Genomic DNA, 16,090 nt, shown 5'->3' on the forward strand with positions numbered 1-16,090 from the left:
TGTAGTGATGTGAGTGTGGCTGTAGTGATGTGAGTGTGGGTGTAGTGATGTGGGTGTGGGTGTAGCGGTGTGGGTGTCGGCACTAGTTTACCAATAACGTCCAATAACATTGCCAGGAGACACGGCCTCCACCACAGGCCAGTTAAAACATACTCCTCACACTACACAACTTATTCTGGGCAAAATAAAAATGACCAATATAATAAACTCAGAAGTGTGAGTGGTGAGAATGTAACTGTGGTGACAGTGGAGTCCTGTTGTCCCTGAGACAGTCATCACAAGTGTCCTGTATTGTCGGAAGACGTCCAACCTTTAGTACGAGATACTGTAGCAAGATTAATATCTACCAATACTTATACTACTGCTGGTATTACTAGAGTTAATACAGTCGAGAAACTTAGAAATGAGAAGCTTAGTAATCAGTTACGGTCTATATAATTATAATTATTATTATTATTATTATTATTATTATTATTATTATTATTATTATTATTATTATTATTAGGCAGCAAGTTAATGTATAGCAATTTAATGGCAAGGATTGGCATATGAGGCTACTGACTACTTGACAGAATAGTGGTCAAGGAGGCTGTCAACACATCACAGTATACAAGGTACACTGGGTACAGTTCTGTACACAATATGAGGTAATACGTATAGCACTGTACACAACATATCAAGTATGCTGTGATATGCGACAGCCAACAACATACAACATAAGGGACAACACAATAGGGAAGACAGGGGCAGGGGGCATGGGGCAAGGGACAGGGAGGTAGGGGGGGACGACGGGAAAGTCGGGTGAAGGACAAGTCCGCAAATTTAAGAGAGATTTGTTGGGAAGTAACCAGGGGATACCACAGGGGTGGTGGTGGGAGATTGGTCAGGGGATACCACAGGGGTGGTGGTGGGAGATTGGTCAGGGAATACCACAGGGGTGGTGGTGGGAGATTGGTCAGGGAATACCACAGGGGTGGTGGTGGGAGATTGGTCAGGGAATACCACAGGGGTGGTGGTAAGAGACTGGTCTGGGGATACCACAGGGGTGGTGGTGGGAGACTGGCCAGGGGGGGTGGTGGTGGGAGATTGGTCAGAGGATACCACAGGGGTGGTGGTGGGAGATTGGTCAGGGGATACCACAGGGGTGGTGGTGGGAGATTGGTCAGAGGATATACAGAGGATACCACAGGGGTGGTGGTGGGAGATTGGTCAGAGGATACCACAGGGGTGGTGGTGGGAGATTGGTCAGAGGATACCACAGGGGTGGTGGTGGGAGATTGGTCAGGGGATACCACAGGGGTGGTGGTGGGAGATTGGTCAGGGGATACCACAGGGGTGGTGGTGGGAGATTGGTCAGGGGATACCACAGGGGTGGTGGTGGGAGATTGGTCAGGGGATACCACAGGGGTGGTGGTGGGAGATTGGTCAGGGGATACCACAGGGGTGGTGGTGGGAGATTGGTCAGGGGATACCACAGGGGTGGTGGTGGGAGATTGGTCAGGGGATACCACAGGGGTGGTGGTGGGAGATTGGTCAGGGGATACCACAGGGGTGGTGGTGGGAGATTGGTCAGGGGATACCACAGGGGTGGTGGTGGGAGATTGGTCAGGGAATACCACAGGGGTGGTGGTGGGAGATTGGTCAGGGGATACCACCGGGGTGGTGGTGGGAGATTGGTCAGGGATACCACAGGGGTGGTGGTGGGAGATTGGTCAGGGGATACCACAGGGGTGGTGGTGGGAGATTGGTCAGAGGATACCACAGGGGTGGTGGTGGGAGATTGGTCAGGGCAGACCGCAGGGGTGGTGGTGGGAGATTGGTCAGGGGATACCACAGGGGTGGTGGTGGGAGATTGGTCAGGGGGTACCACAGGGGTGGTGGTGGGAGATTGGTCAGGGGATACCACAGGGGTGGTGGTGGGAGATTGGTCAGGGATACCACAGGGGTGGTGGTGCGAGATTGGTCAGGGGGTACCACAGGGGTGGTGGTGGGAGATTGGTCAGAGGATACCACAGGGGTGGTGGTGCGAGATTGGTCAGAGGATACCACAGGGGTGGTGGTGGGAGATTGGTCAGAGGATACCACAGGGGTGGTGGTGCGAGATTGGTCAGGGGGTACCACAGGGGTGGTGGTGGGAGATTGGTCAGGGGGTACCACAGGGGTGGTGGTGGGAGATTGGTCAGAGGATACCACAGGGGTGGTGGTGCGAGATTGGTCAGGGGGTACCACAGGGGTGGTGGTGCGAGATTGGTCAGGGGGTACCACAGGGGTGGTGGTGGGAGATTGGTCAGGGGGTACCACAGGGGTGGTGGTGGGAGATTGGTCAGAGGATACCACAGGGGTGGTGGTGCGAGATTGGTCAGAGGATACCACAGGGGTGGTGGTGGGAGATTGGTCAGAGGATACCACAGGGGTGGTGGTGCGAGATTGGTCAGGGGGTACCACAGGGGTGGTGGTGGGAGATTGGTCAGGGGGTACCACAGGGGTGGTGGTGGGAGATTGGTCAGAGGATACCACAGGGGTGGTGGTGCGAGATTGGTCAGGGGGTACCACAGGGGTGGTGGTGGGAGATTGGTCAGAGGATACCACAGGGGTGGTGGTGCGAGATTGGTCAGAGGATACCACAGGGGTGGTGGTGGGAGATTGGTCAGAGGATACCACAGGGGTGGTGGTGCGAGATTGGTCAGGGGGTACCACAGGGGTGGTGGTGGGAGATTGGTCAGGGGGTACCACAGGGGTGGTGGTGGGAGATTGGTCAGAGGATACCACAGGGGTGGTGGTGCGAGATTGGTCAGAGGATACCACAGGGGTGGTGGTGGGAGATTGGTCAGAGGATACCACAGGGGTGGTGGTGCGAGATTGGTCAGAGGATACCACAGGGGTGGTGGTGGGAGATTGGTCAGGGGATACCACAGGGGTGGTGGTGGGAGATTGGTCAGGGGATACCACAGGGGTGGTGGTGGGAGACTGATCAGGGGATACCACAGGGGTGGTGGTGGGAGATTAGTCAGGGGATACCACAGGGGTGGTGGTGGGAGACTGGTCAGGGGATACCACAGGGGTGGTGGTGGGAGACTGGTCAGGGAATACCACAGGGGTGGTGGTGGGAGACTGGTCTGGGGATACCACAGGGGTGGTGGTGGGAGACTGGTCAGGGGATACTACAGGGGTTGTGGTGGGAGACTGGTCTGGGGATACCACAGGGGTGGTGGTGGGAGACTGGTCAGGGGATACTACAGGGGTTGTGGTGGGAGACTGGTCTGGGGATAAAACAGGGGTGGTGGTGGGAGACTGGTCTGGGGATAACACAGGGGTGGTGGTGGGAGACTGGTCAGGGGATACCACAGGGGTGGTGGTGGGAGACTGGTCTGGGGATAACACAGGGGTGGTGGTGGGAGACTGGTCAGGGGATACCACAGGGGTTTTGGTAGGAGACTGGTCTGGGGATACCACAGGGGTGGTGGTGGGAGACTGGTCAGGGGATACCACAGGGGGGGGGAGACTGGTCAGGGGATACCACAGGGGTGGTGGTGGGAGACTGGTCAGGGGATACCACAGGGGTGGTGGTGGGAGACTGGTCAGGGGATACCACAGGGGTTTTGGTAGGAGACTGGTCTGGGAATACCACAGGGGTGGTGGTGGGACACTGGTCTGGGAATATCACAGGGGTGGTGGGAGATGGTCAGGGAGTAACTAGTCAAGGAACGGCAGCACGGGTGGGGGAAGGGGGGAGGGGGAGGGGAAGGCAAGGCAGATAAATGGGGGGGTTGCTGGGGAGTAAGGGTAGAGGGGGAGGAGAGGAGGAAGGAACGGCCTTCCCTTCAGGAACACACCAATACACTTCGTCTTAATAAAAAAAATACAAAGTTTAATTCTCTGTTAGCTTTGCATTTCTTTAATGAGTTATATGCGTTATAACTATCGCTATGGGAGTGGCAAGGTCAGTTGATAATGGGAGTTTGTAACGAGGAGGCAGGGAATATCGTTAGCGTCACGTTGGGGGTATGGTAGTTGGGGTTGGTTGGGGGCGGGGGGTTGGGGAAGCAGCAGCAGCAGGAACAGAGGGCCAGGAGATAATACCTGAGATACAGAAGGGGATGTGATCACGAACTTCGCATCTCTCAGAGGTGAAACAAGGACTTCGTACTTCACAGGGAGAGAGACACTCCTTGTTGTAGCAGGCGTACTCGCTGGGGCAGTCAGTGTTGCTGCGACACCCGACTGTGGGAGGTACAGCAAGACGGGGCACCAGCACCACCACCAGCAGCAGAGACAGGAGGAGAAGGAGGGGAAGGAGGAGGTTTCCAGTTAGCCAATCATGGCCTTGTATTTCAGGAGGTTGTGGGGATGAGGGGTAAGCCAAGGCTCTCGTGGGGGAAACATGATACTTACAGGGGGAAGACTATCGCAGGAAGGGACACTGACACACTCGTAGACCCACAAGTTTCATGAAGGTAATGGAAAAGAGGGCAGGGTGGGGAGGGGAGGAATGTATCCCCATGCTAAGGTGGGGAGGGAAGGGCTTACCTGTATGGCAGGGTGGGGAAGAAAAGGTTTACATTCATGGCAGGGAAGGGAGGGAAGGGTTTACCTTCTCAGGGAAACCAGCAGCAAGAGCCTGGGATTTATACTTTAAGTTTGTACTAAGTGACAGAGAACAAGGTACTTGCCTCTTGATTCTCTCATCACAAGAGTTCAGAAATTTGACTACAGATGAAAATATGGATAAATAATAACAAGAAAATAGCAGAAACAAGATAACAAAGTCAAAACACCAACATAAAGTAAAGACAAAAATAATGAAAGGAAAGATATAGAAAGATATTCAGTTGTACAATGTTCCGTATTTTGATCTCATCTGTTAACTACTTAACTACTCTGACACTTTACACTACTTAAAGTGTCACCAAACACTTATAAAAGGTAAGTGCCAAGTCAAATACACGTGCAAATAGGTGGATAAATACCTTGAAAAGGTGCTTGTGCCTATTAAGCAGTGATGAAGTGTTGGCACCGTGTGCCGGCACTTACCAGTGAGACAAGTGGCCCTCTGGTTCTCCACTTTACAGTCCTCCTTGGCAGAGCATGGGTTACGAGCCACACATGGGTTCAGACACTTCTCGTTGATACATGCCTGGCTAGCTGGACACTCAGAGTCATCACGGCACCCAACAGCTGCTCGTCCAACACAGGGTCATCACGGGGTCACAGCCACACAACACAGGTCACCACACATCAGTTCAGGTGAATGAGGAAGTGTGGCAGCAAGATGATACAGAAGATGGAGAGAAAGTACTTTAGAATTGAACTTTGGCTGAAGGTTGGAGGTCGATGGCGCATGCTGCTGGCCAGGGAGGCCACCGAGCATTTATATGTCATAGCCAAGAAGACGACTGATTGTCTATCTCTCGGCAAATGCTCATCACAAGTTGGTGGGTCCCTGGCCAGGCACATGCCCAGACCCACCAAGCTTCGTCCTGAGTATGGTAGGAGACCAAACTAAGCCTCCTCACACTCAAGACTATATCTCAAAATATTTCAGAATGTGGAAAAACTTTGTTAATTATGGTTATAAATTTGATTTGTAGTTAAGTCTTCCATCGTGTTGTTCGGTGTGGTGTAAACTGGGGGTGAAGTAAGCCAGTGCAGTACTGTGCAGCTATACTTCTATACTGTGCTATGGAGGAGAGGTGTGGGGGTGTGGAAATGGAGGGATCTTGTTCAGAACTAAGAAGTGAACAAGTGTTATGCTAGATACACATGAACAGGCTCACGTTCAGCTGTAACACTTGAACAATTTGTGTAAACTACAAGTGAACAGGCTGGTGTTCAGCTGTAACACTGTCGAACAAGCAGTATAAACTACAAATGAACAGGCTGGTGTTCAGCTGTAACACTGTCGAACAAGCAGTATAAACTACAAATGAACAGGCTGGTGCTCAGCTGTAACACTGACGAACATGCTTACATTCTTCTACAGAACAAGTGAACACTCTGGGTTTTATCTACATCAAAAGCATACGAACAATCTGTGTCTCGTGGATGAGCAAATATCCTAATCCCTCTAATCCAAGAAGCATACTGTATTAATCCAATGTAATCCATGTGTGTTGCGGTTTAATCCCATACTCCAATCACTAATCCCTTAACCCTGGGGGATCTCTGTGTATTCTGTAAATCTCTAGACTGGGCGATCGTTCCACAAGAAGCTTGTTAATTACTAGTAATAGTTAGGTACTGTTTCTCTAGTCTGTTATTAACAGTGTTACTGGGTAGGGTAACGAGGTAGCCAACAGAGACACATGGGAGGTTAACGGAGGGGTACGGAGATACAGGTTAACAGAGTGACACAGAAATAGGGGGGTAACAGTTAACAGTGTTCTTATATGGTAAACCAAACAATGTATTTGTTCCTGTGAAAAAAAAACACATAATTAACAAAGACAAACAAACTCAGGCATACTTGCATACAAACAATACATGCTCGCCCAACCCATGCACCATACCACAAAGTGCATTGAGGTAAACCAAAGGAGTAAACCAAAAGGCAGCCACTGGGATAAACGAGCAGGAGATAAACCAGAAGTCAACCACTGATATGCATGAGTGTGTTAACTTCCAGGTCATTTTGAGTCCTGAAGTCACACCTCCATGTTAAGTCATGGTAAACCACACAGGTATACTCCCTCTTGGTTTACCCCACAAGGTGGATTCTCGTCTAGAGTGGGTTAACTATGCCACAACAAACAAGCAGACACGGATCGGTACACTAACGCAGGCCAGTACAAATGGTTAGCAAACACAAACACAGGCAAACAAAAATATTTGTACCATCATAAGCATTTGTTGTTATTTTCGCGTTGGGTGAAGGCTTGTGCATCCTTCACGAGGTTAATAAAAGCCCAAATAAGCCTACATGGTGAGTAAAAGGTTACGCAAGAAGCAGCAATAATAACAGCAACAGCAGTAGCGATTCTTGGCTTTTAGTACTGGGTTAAGTAACAGCCGCGTCTCCCATTTCGTCAGAAGCCACAGAATACGGGATTAAAGAAAATGTATTGAAAGCAACTTCACGAAGAAGCAGATGAAGACACTTGTCAGGCTGACAGACATGGAAGGCTGATAGCACCACACAAGTTGGCACATATAACATTCATACCCAAAAAAGACGAAATAACAGTGGCAGTTTTGTGTTTATAGTGGGGATCAGTAGGGTGTTTAAGATGTTAAAGGTGGGAAGACCTCATGGAGGGAGGGAGGGAGGGAAGAGGCATATATAACCTCGTAGAGGAGGGTATTAACACTGGCGGACCTTCCCTCCACAAGCGCCTTGGTCAAGGGTGTTGACCAAGAGTGTAAAGGTTACACAAGCTGGTGGGTTCCACCAGTGCCTGAATCTCACACAAGAGCGCTGCATCTCGGGCAGGTCCACTAGGGTCTCAAAAAAACCATCTTACACCCACAAATTTAGAAATTTCCGAAAGCTCCAGGAAGAAACAAGGGCATACAAATTCTCAGCAAGCACTTTACTAGCTGTCAGTACAGGGGCTGCCAGCCTAGGAACTTTGTAAGTGCTGGCTGAGAATTTGGCTCGAGGCGGCCAACTGGCCATCCAAGCGAGTCTGGAAGCTGAACATAGAAGGGGAGGATTTGGGGCACATATTACCTTGGGGACACCGGGAGCCTTGGACAGACCCCGTGGGACACTGACATGTTAGTCTGTTACTTATCACCTGACACACAAACCCACTACCACATGGACTGGACACCTTGCATGGGTCTATACAACGTTTGTTCTGGCACAACAAGTTCCTGGGACACTCCACGCTACTTGTGCAGCTCTTCGGCACCCGGGACAATGTTTTAGGAACTGACGGCGTGGAGGTGGTGGCAAGTACAGGGGTGTCTGGGATGGGAGTGGTGACTGGTCGTGGCGTTGTGACTGGTAGTGTTGAAGGTATTGTGGGTCTCGTTGGAGGGAACTTTGTAGCCGGTCTAGAGGTGTAGCGTATTGGAGGTCTCTCTGACGGTGTGTCCGTAGCTGGCACTGGTGGTGCTGGTAGGGTATGAGGTTGGGTTGGTACTTGCGTGTCTGATGGTGGTAGTGTTGTGTGGGGTTGATTCGTGTGTGTGTCAGTGGCTAGTGATGGTGACTGTGTTGTGGTGAGTGGTTGGGATGTTGTGAAAAAGGGGCGTCTTGGTGTGGAAGGTGGAGGGGGTGTAGATGGCCTGGGTCGTCTTGTTGGGGATACTGGACTGCTAGAAGGCTGGACAGATGACTCTGTTACTGGAGATACTGGTGTATCAGTCGCAAATATAATGGGGATCTCTGGGATTGTTGCAGGTCTTTTAATGACAATAATTGGTTGTTTACCTGTTGCGGGAATGTTAGGTGTCCTAGAGGAGGTGTGAGGGATCGGAGTTGTGAAGGAGGTCAAGGTCTTTGTGTCGTGAGGTTGGTCGGGAAAGAAGCCTACAGTTTTAGTGGGAAGTTTAGGTCTTAATGTCTTGCCGAAGTCTTGGGGCGGCGTGGTAGTGGGTGAGGTTTTGACTGTGTCGACACAGTTTATTTTGAGTAGGCCATCTGGGCGTGTAAAGACCGAACAATGGAGTGTCCCACAGGCGTCCAGGCAGGGGTTTGTGCAGTGCCCCTGGAGACACGTATGTTTGGTCGTGCCGCAGTCAGCATCACTGCGACACGGCGTCGTGGTGGACCTGCTGGTGGTGGTGATGGAGGGGGTGGAGGGGGTGGAAGTATCGATGTCTGTGGACACACATGCAAAATATGAAAATGTGAATAAAATATAGTTAATATGAAGGGGTTACTTATGTTGCATGTTTTCAGGCTGTGACAACAGTAAACAGTGAAGAGCTAAGGTCACAAGGTCTGTCACGGTCACAGTTCTCCTGGTGATCAACACCTGAGCTCGTCTTTGTGAGGGTAATTTGTATCTCTCATCAGTGTTCATTAAATAACCAAGAAGTTATGGATCCACCTTGAAGTGTGAGTTAATAAGTTGACTTGCAAATGAACATTCGCTTGATTAATATAACTGGACATTAGCAAACAAGTTTGTAGGACGTGAGTGTATATTAGTCTACTCCGAAGACGTTCGCCAGAAATGATTCTCCCTCAGATGGACAGATCATCTGATCAGTGACGTGATGCATGCCCGCTGATTGGCCTATAGCTGACCAATGAGAGGGCGAGTGTGACGTCACTGAGCGGGTGAGAGAAGGTCCAGGAGAGAGAGAGGAACCATCTGGCGGAAGGTCCCACGTCGGAGGTTAGTCGAAGTGGCTGTCTACCACAGGACTAGTAGCCACTAGTGTCCACCACCGCTCAGTCGGGTTAATAGACAAGTAGCGGGCCATCCAGCGCCCTGGTTTACCTTTGACGCAGCCAAAGTCGGGATCGACAGTAAAGCCTGGTGGACAGAATTTACACAGAGGCTTGTGGTCTTCAACGTAGCAGGGAGTGTCCCCAGGGCAGCCATGCGAGGCGCAGGGATCCACACACTGGTAGGAGACGCAGGCCTGCGTGGGAGCGCACCCTTCGTCCCTAAGGCAGATGGTGATGGATGGTGTGCAATCCTTGAGACAGATACACACGGGTCGGTGGTTGAGCACTTCACACTGCTTGTTGGGTGGGCACGGACGGCCCACTCCACACGGGTTGGTGCATCTGTTGCTCACACACGCCAGGTTGCTGGCGCAATCGTCGTCGCCACGGCAATCAATGGGTCCTGTCGCACACACAAACTCTCCCACTGAGTTGACAACAAAGCCATACTTGCATATACACGTAGCTTTGTGTTTCCTGACTTCACACACTTTATTAGCTTGGCAAACAGAGGAGCCGCGGGAGCAAGGGTCGTAGCAGGTGCGAAGTGAGGCGTCGCACGCCCGACTCTCTCCGCAGTCACCGTCGCGCCCACACCCGCCCACCAGGGGCGGCTCCATGGGCGGCCTAGGCGTGGCGCAGGCGGGATCTGGGCGGCAAGCAACCTGCGGCCGACCCACATAACACTGTGGGCAGGAGCAGATGGCCGCATGCGCCACGGTATGACAGAGAGCTCGCTCCCCGCACGCGCCTCGCAGCGTGCACGGATCCTTACACATTCCACTGATACATGCCTGAGCCGGCGGGCAGTCTGTGTCAAGCGTGCACTGAGTATCTAAGTGTGAGAGAGAGGCCAATGTCAGCATGCAACCAGTGGCCGGCCGTGGTGCCATGTGTCTGAACCACACTGAGGGTGCCATGTATCACAACCACACTGAGGGTGCCATGTGTATCACCCACGCTGATGAGGGTGCCATGTATCACAACCACACTGAGGGTGCCATGTGTATCAACCACACTGATGAGGGTGCCATGTGTCTCAGCCACACTGAGGGTGCCATGTGTCACAACCACACTGAGGGTGCCATGTATCACAACCACACTGAGGGTGCCATGTATCACAACCACACTGAGGATGACCATGTAACAACCAGAGGGTGCCATACGACCATGTGTCACACCAACCATACACAACCACACTGACCATGTATCACACCTCACAGCCATACAACCTCACTGACCATGTAACACCAACCATAGTGACCATGAGGGTGCATGTGTCACAACCACACTGAACCATGTACACCAGCCATACGACCATGTATCACAACAGCCTGATGAACCATGAACACCAGCCATACGACCATGTACACCAACCATAGGACCATGTACACCAGCCATACGACCATGTACACCAGCCATACGACCATGTACACCAACCATAGGACCATGTACACCAGCCATACGACCATGAACACCAGCCATATGACCATGTACACCAACCATAGGACCATGTACACCAGCCATACGACCATGTACACCAGCCTTATGAACATGAACACCAGCCATACAACCATGTACACCAACCATAGGACCATGTACACCAGCCATACGACCATGAACACCAGCGATAGGACCATGAACACCAGCCATACGACTATGTACACCAACCATAGGACCATGTACACCAGCCATACGACCATGTACACCAGCCATACGACCATGAACACCAGCCATACGACCATGTACACCAACCATAGGACCATGTACACCAGCCATACGACCATGTACACCAGCCATACGACCATGTACATCAGCCTTACGACCATGAACACCAGCCATACAACCATGTACACCAACCATAGGACCATGTACACCAGCCATACGACCATGAACACCAGCCATAGGACCATGAACACCAGCCATACGACCATGTACACCAGCCAAACGACCGTGTACACCAGCCATACGACCATGTACACCAGCCATACGACCATGAACACCAGCCATAGGACCATGAACACCAGCCATACGACCATGTACACCAATCATACGACCATGTACACCAGTCATACGATCATGTACACCAACCACAGGACCATGTACACCAGCCATACGACCATGTACACCAGCCATACGACCATGAACACTAACCATACGACCATGTACACCAGCCATACGACCATGTACACCAACCACAGGACCATGTACACTAGCCATACGACCATGTACACCAGCCATACGACCATGCACACCAACCATACGACCATGCACACCAGCCATACGACCATGCACACCAACCATACGACCATGCACACCAACCATACGATCATGTACACCAGCCATACGACCATGTACACCAGCCATACGACCATGCACACCAGCCATACGACCATGCACACCAGCCATACGACCATGTACACCAACCATACGATCATGTACACCAGCCATACGACCGTGAACAGTCATACGACCATGAACACCAGCCATACGATCATGAACACCAGCCATACAGCCATGTACACCAGCCATATGGCCATGTACACCAGCCATACGACCATGTACACCAGCCATACGAACATGTACACCAGCCATACGACCGTGTACACTAGCCATACGATCATGTATACCAGCCATACGATCATGTACACTAGCCATACGACCATGTACACCAACCATACGACCATGTACACCAACCATACAACCATGTACACCAACCATACAACCATTCACATCAGCCATATGCAAATGTATACTTATACATCCATGTACACCAACCATACGACCGTGTACACCAACCATACAACCATTCACATCAGCCATATGCAAATGTATACTAATACACCCATGTACACCAACCATACGACCATGCAAATCAACCATACGACTATGTACACATACCATATCATGTACACCAACCATACCATAATGTATAACAACCATATGACCATGTACACCAAGCACCCTATGTACACCAATAGTATGATCATGTACACCAACAATACGACCATGTACACTAATCAGTCAGCCACACAGATTTAATACAAACATGTACACACACGACCATGAACACCAAGGAGGCTAGAGACGTACATGTACATACACAGAGGTGCATGTACACCCTGAAGGGGGTACATACGTACATGTACACACACAGAGGTGCATGTACACCCTGCAGGGGCTACAGACGTACATGTACACACACAGAGGTGCATGTACACCCTGCAGGGGCTACATACGTACATGTACACACACAGAGGTGCATGTACACCCTGCAGGGGCTACAGACGTACATGTACACACACAGAGGTGCATGTACACCCTGCAGGGGCTACAGACGTACATGTACACACATGACTGGCCACTATGGGGGAGTAACAGGTAAATGTAAGACAGTTATGTTATTGAGTTATTCTTGTTACGTTACATTTGTTACACCTGCGTAACGCTACACCTGTGCGCCCCCCGCCCCCCTCATCAAGGGCTCTTGATCCAAGGAACTGGGCTAACCATCTCCCCCTTTTCCCCGGATCAAAACTGGTCCCATTACCCAAAGGTGCTACATGACCCTTGCGGGTTTAGCGGTTCCCCCTCGTGATGAGTGACACCTGTTGCTTTGACAGGTGTCACACCTGGGACAAGTGTCACACCTGGGACAGGTGTCACACCTGGGACAGGTGTCACAACTGGGACAGGTGTCACCTGGGGCAGGTGCTGAGGCAACCATGGTCGTTATGTAAGTAAATAAACACGGGATTCTCGCCCGTACATGCACTAATGAACACGTACACACACAGACACACACATATACACACACAGCCAGAAGCTGTGACTTGACCCCTGCAGTCACAATTAGGTGAGTACACACACACACACACACACACACACACACACACACACACACACACACACACACACACGCACACACGCACACACGCACACACGCACACACGCACACACGCGCACACACACACACACACACACACACACACACACACTAAGCGGGCGTTACATTAGGTACACCAGGAAACACTGGTGTGTGTACAATGTCTGGTTATAGCGGACTACTGTGAGGCAGGGGAGGTGGAGGTGAGGTTGGGGAGGTGGGGGTGAGGTGGGAGTGAGGAAGATGATCCTTAATATATCACTATACAGGATGTACAGAGATATTAGAACACAAACAGGTAGGCAGGGTAACTGACAGAACACAGACAGGTAGACAGGGTAACTGAGAACACAGACAGGTAGACAGGGTAACTGAGAACACAGGTAGGCAGGGTAACAGAACACAGACAGGTAGGCAGGGTAACTGACAGAACACAGTCAGGTAGGCAGGGTAACTGACAGAACACAGACAGGTGGACAGGGTATCTGACAGAACACAGACAGGTAGGCAGGGTAACTGACAGAACACAGACGGGTAGGCAGGGTAACTGACAGAACACAGACAGGTAGGCAGGGTAACTGACAGAACACAGACAGGTAGGCAGGGTAACTGACGGAACACAGACAGGTAGGCAGGGTATCTGACAGAACACAGACAAGTAGGCAGGGTAACTGACAGAACACAGACAGGTAGACAGGGTATCTGACAGAACACAGACAGGTAGGCAGGGTAACTGAGAACACAGGTAGGCAGGGTATCTGACAGAACACAGACAAGTAGGCAGGATAACTGACAGAACACAGACAGGTAGACAGGGTATCTGACAGAACACAGACAGGTAGGCAGGGTAACTGACAGAACACAGACAGGTAGACAGGGTAACTGAGAACACAGACAGGTAGGCAGGGTAACTAACAGAACACAGACAGATAGGGTAACTGAGAACACAGACAGGTAGGCAGGGTAACTGACAGAACACAGACAGGTAGGCAGGGTATCTGACAGAACACAGACAGGTAGACAGGATGACACAAGCCAGGGCTGTGACAGACTAGCAGACGGGACGTCACATAGAGACGTACACTAACACGGTCAGTACCACACAGGTTACAATGAACACAGCTAACACACACTGGGATATCAAAGGTATTTATTACACACGTTAAGAGATGCTGCTAAGTAAGAGGGGCTATGTGGTGAGATCAGGAGATATTAGGGTATGAGGTGACCTTACCACACAGTCTCTAATGTTATGGTAGACTGAGAGGTAAACTGTTATATTTGAGGGAAGGTGACTCGATAAAGTGACTACAATTATTGTAGCAGGTGTCTGGGCATGTTACCAGATTTTAACAGCAAACTCTGGACAGTTGTAACAGGTGTTGAGAATGAGAACCTGTGTTAGCAGATGAGAGAGAACAATGAACATTCATTACAAGGGAGTGAACTTGTTGAAGAACGACAAGGAACATGGGTCGATGACATCAAACACTCCAGGCTTGTTACGAAGCCACAGAGAACGTTGTATGTTTAGTGAAGGTTGTGGATGAAGGTGGTTGCAGGAGACATCCACACATATTATTTAAGAGCTATGTTAGGTACCGGTATAAACCTTGTTAATAAATACCCAGAAACTGGCTTAGAAAGACACACAAGCGAACACTAGGATGTATATACTATTTTGGGATCTTGATCATCTTTAGTTACAAATACATCCCAGTGTTCACTCGTGTTCGATATTAAGTGTATGAGGAGTGCTGGGAATCAAACTGGTGATACTCCAGTTGTTAAGTCCATGAATATAACCACTCAGCCACAGAGTGGAACTGACAACTGTGTAGCGCCATCTCTTCTGTGTCGACCAACAGTCGGTGCTGTCATCGAAGTCCTTACGAAGACAATGTGGGTGAGGCAGCACAGTCATGAACCAACATATGCAGTCACACATACTCCTCATACAATTAACTACATTCACAATATGCTGATATGACCTCTACGTTTGGCATATTGCTGTAGATGGTGGAGGTAAACTAGAGAGTTAATAACACATGCATCATTAACCTGTTGATGATACTTTCGGTCACTGGCGGGTTAAGAAAGTGTTTATCAACACCATACTGGATGGTGGCAGCACTTGAGCAGTACTGCAGGTGTTTAATGTTAGTTTGTGAGCAATGAGTACCATAGTGATAAATGGTATACACATTCATACCAATGGGTAAATACGGATTAGCCAGAACAGGTGTTCAGAGACATGGGGATTTAGAACGGGTGTTCTGAGACATGATTTAAAACAGGTGTTCTAAGGCGTGGGAATTTAGAACGGGTGTTCTGAGACGTGAGGATTTAGAACACGTGTTCCTAGACGTAGCGGCGATGAAGAGTAACTAGAAATTAGTTTGATTCTAGGTTATAGAGATCTAGTGGAGGATGGGAGTTGCCAGGGTTGGGAGGGAGGAGGTTAAATCTTAGCACTAGTAGCTTAGCTTAATGTTCGACTGCCCTCCGCTGCAGCCATGAAGGTGGGTAGGCCTACCTCGGCCTCTTGGCCTCTCGGCCTCTCGCTACATTCCTCCCAGTGTGAAATCAGGGAGCACCAAGAATGAAAACAAATGGGAGTCGGAAAAGAAAACGGGATGTGAAGTACAGAAAACTGGTACCTGGGAGGAAAGATTAAGCGCAAGACACAGAATATAGGGAATGGGGAAAATAATAGGGTATCACAACGAATAATGGGACATGAAGAGGAAATGGGGCTGGAAGTAATAAATGGGAGACGAGGGAGTGCAATACTAGCGACATTTTCAGTAATATAATAAATATAACAGAGATATGTTCGTTATAATACGTGGCCACACATG

At 50.1% G+C, this 16,090-nt stretch overlaps 1 protein-coding gene and 1 long non-coding RNA gene across 3 annotated transcripts in view; one reads left to right on the plus strand and one right to left on the minus strand.

Moving 5' to 3' along the window:
- The window catches only part of dpy (dumpy), a 386,475-nt gene that overhangs the window by 173,846 nt on the left and 196,539 nt on the right, over positions 1-16,090 (minus strand). For both annotated transcript variants that reach the window (XM_070093949.1, XM_070093948.1), the window contains exons 29-32: positions 9,393-10,178; positions 7,667-8,764; positions 5,032-5,175; positions 4,081-4,221 (exon numbers count right to left, since the gene is read on the minus strand). In XM_070093949.1, coding sequence (XP_069950050.1) covers positions 4,081-4,221; positions 5,032-5,175; positions 7,667-8,764; positions 9,393-10,178 — 2,169 coding nt within the window. The remainder of the gene's footprint in view (positions 1-4,080; positions 4,222-5,031; positions 5,176-7,666; positions 8,765-9,392; positions 10,179-16,090) is intronic.
- The window catches only part of LOC138853954 (uncharacterized), a 113,311-nt gene that overhangs the window by 17,658 nt on the left and 79,563 nt on the right, over positions 1-16,090 (plus strand). The window lies entirely within an intron of this gene.

Source organism: Cherax quadricarinatus, chromosome 44 (assembly GCF_038502225.1).
Source record: "Cherax quadricarinatus isolate ZL_2023a chromosome 44, ASM3850222v1, whole genome shotgun sequence".
In the NCBI taxonomy this organism is placed as follows: Eukaryota; Metazoa; Arthropoda; class Malacostraca; order Decapoda; family Parastacidae; genus Cherax; species Cherax quadricarinatus.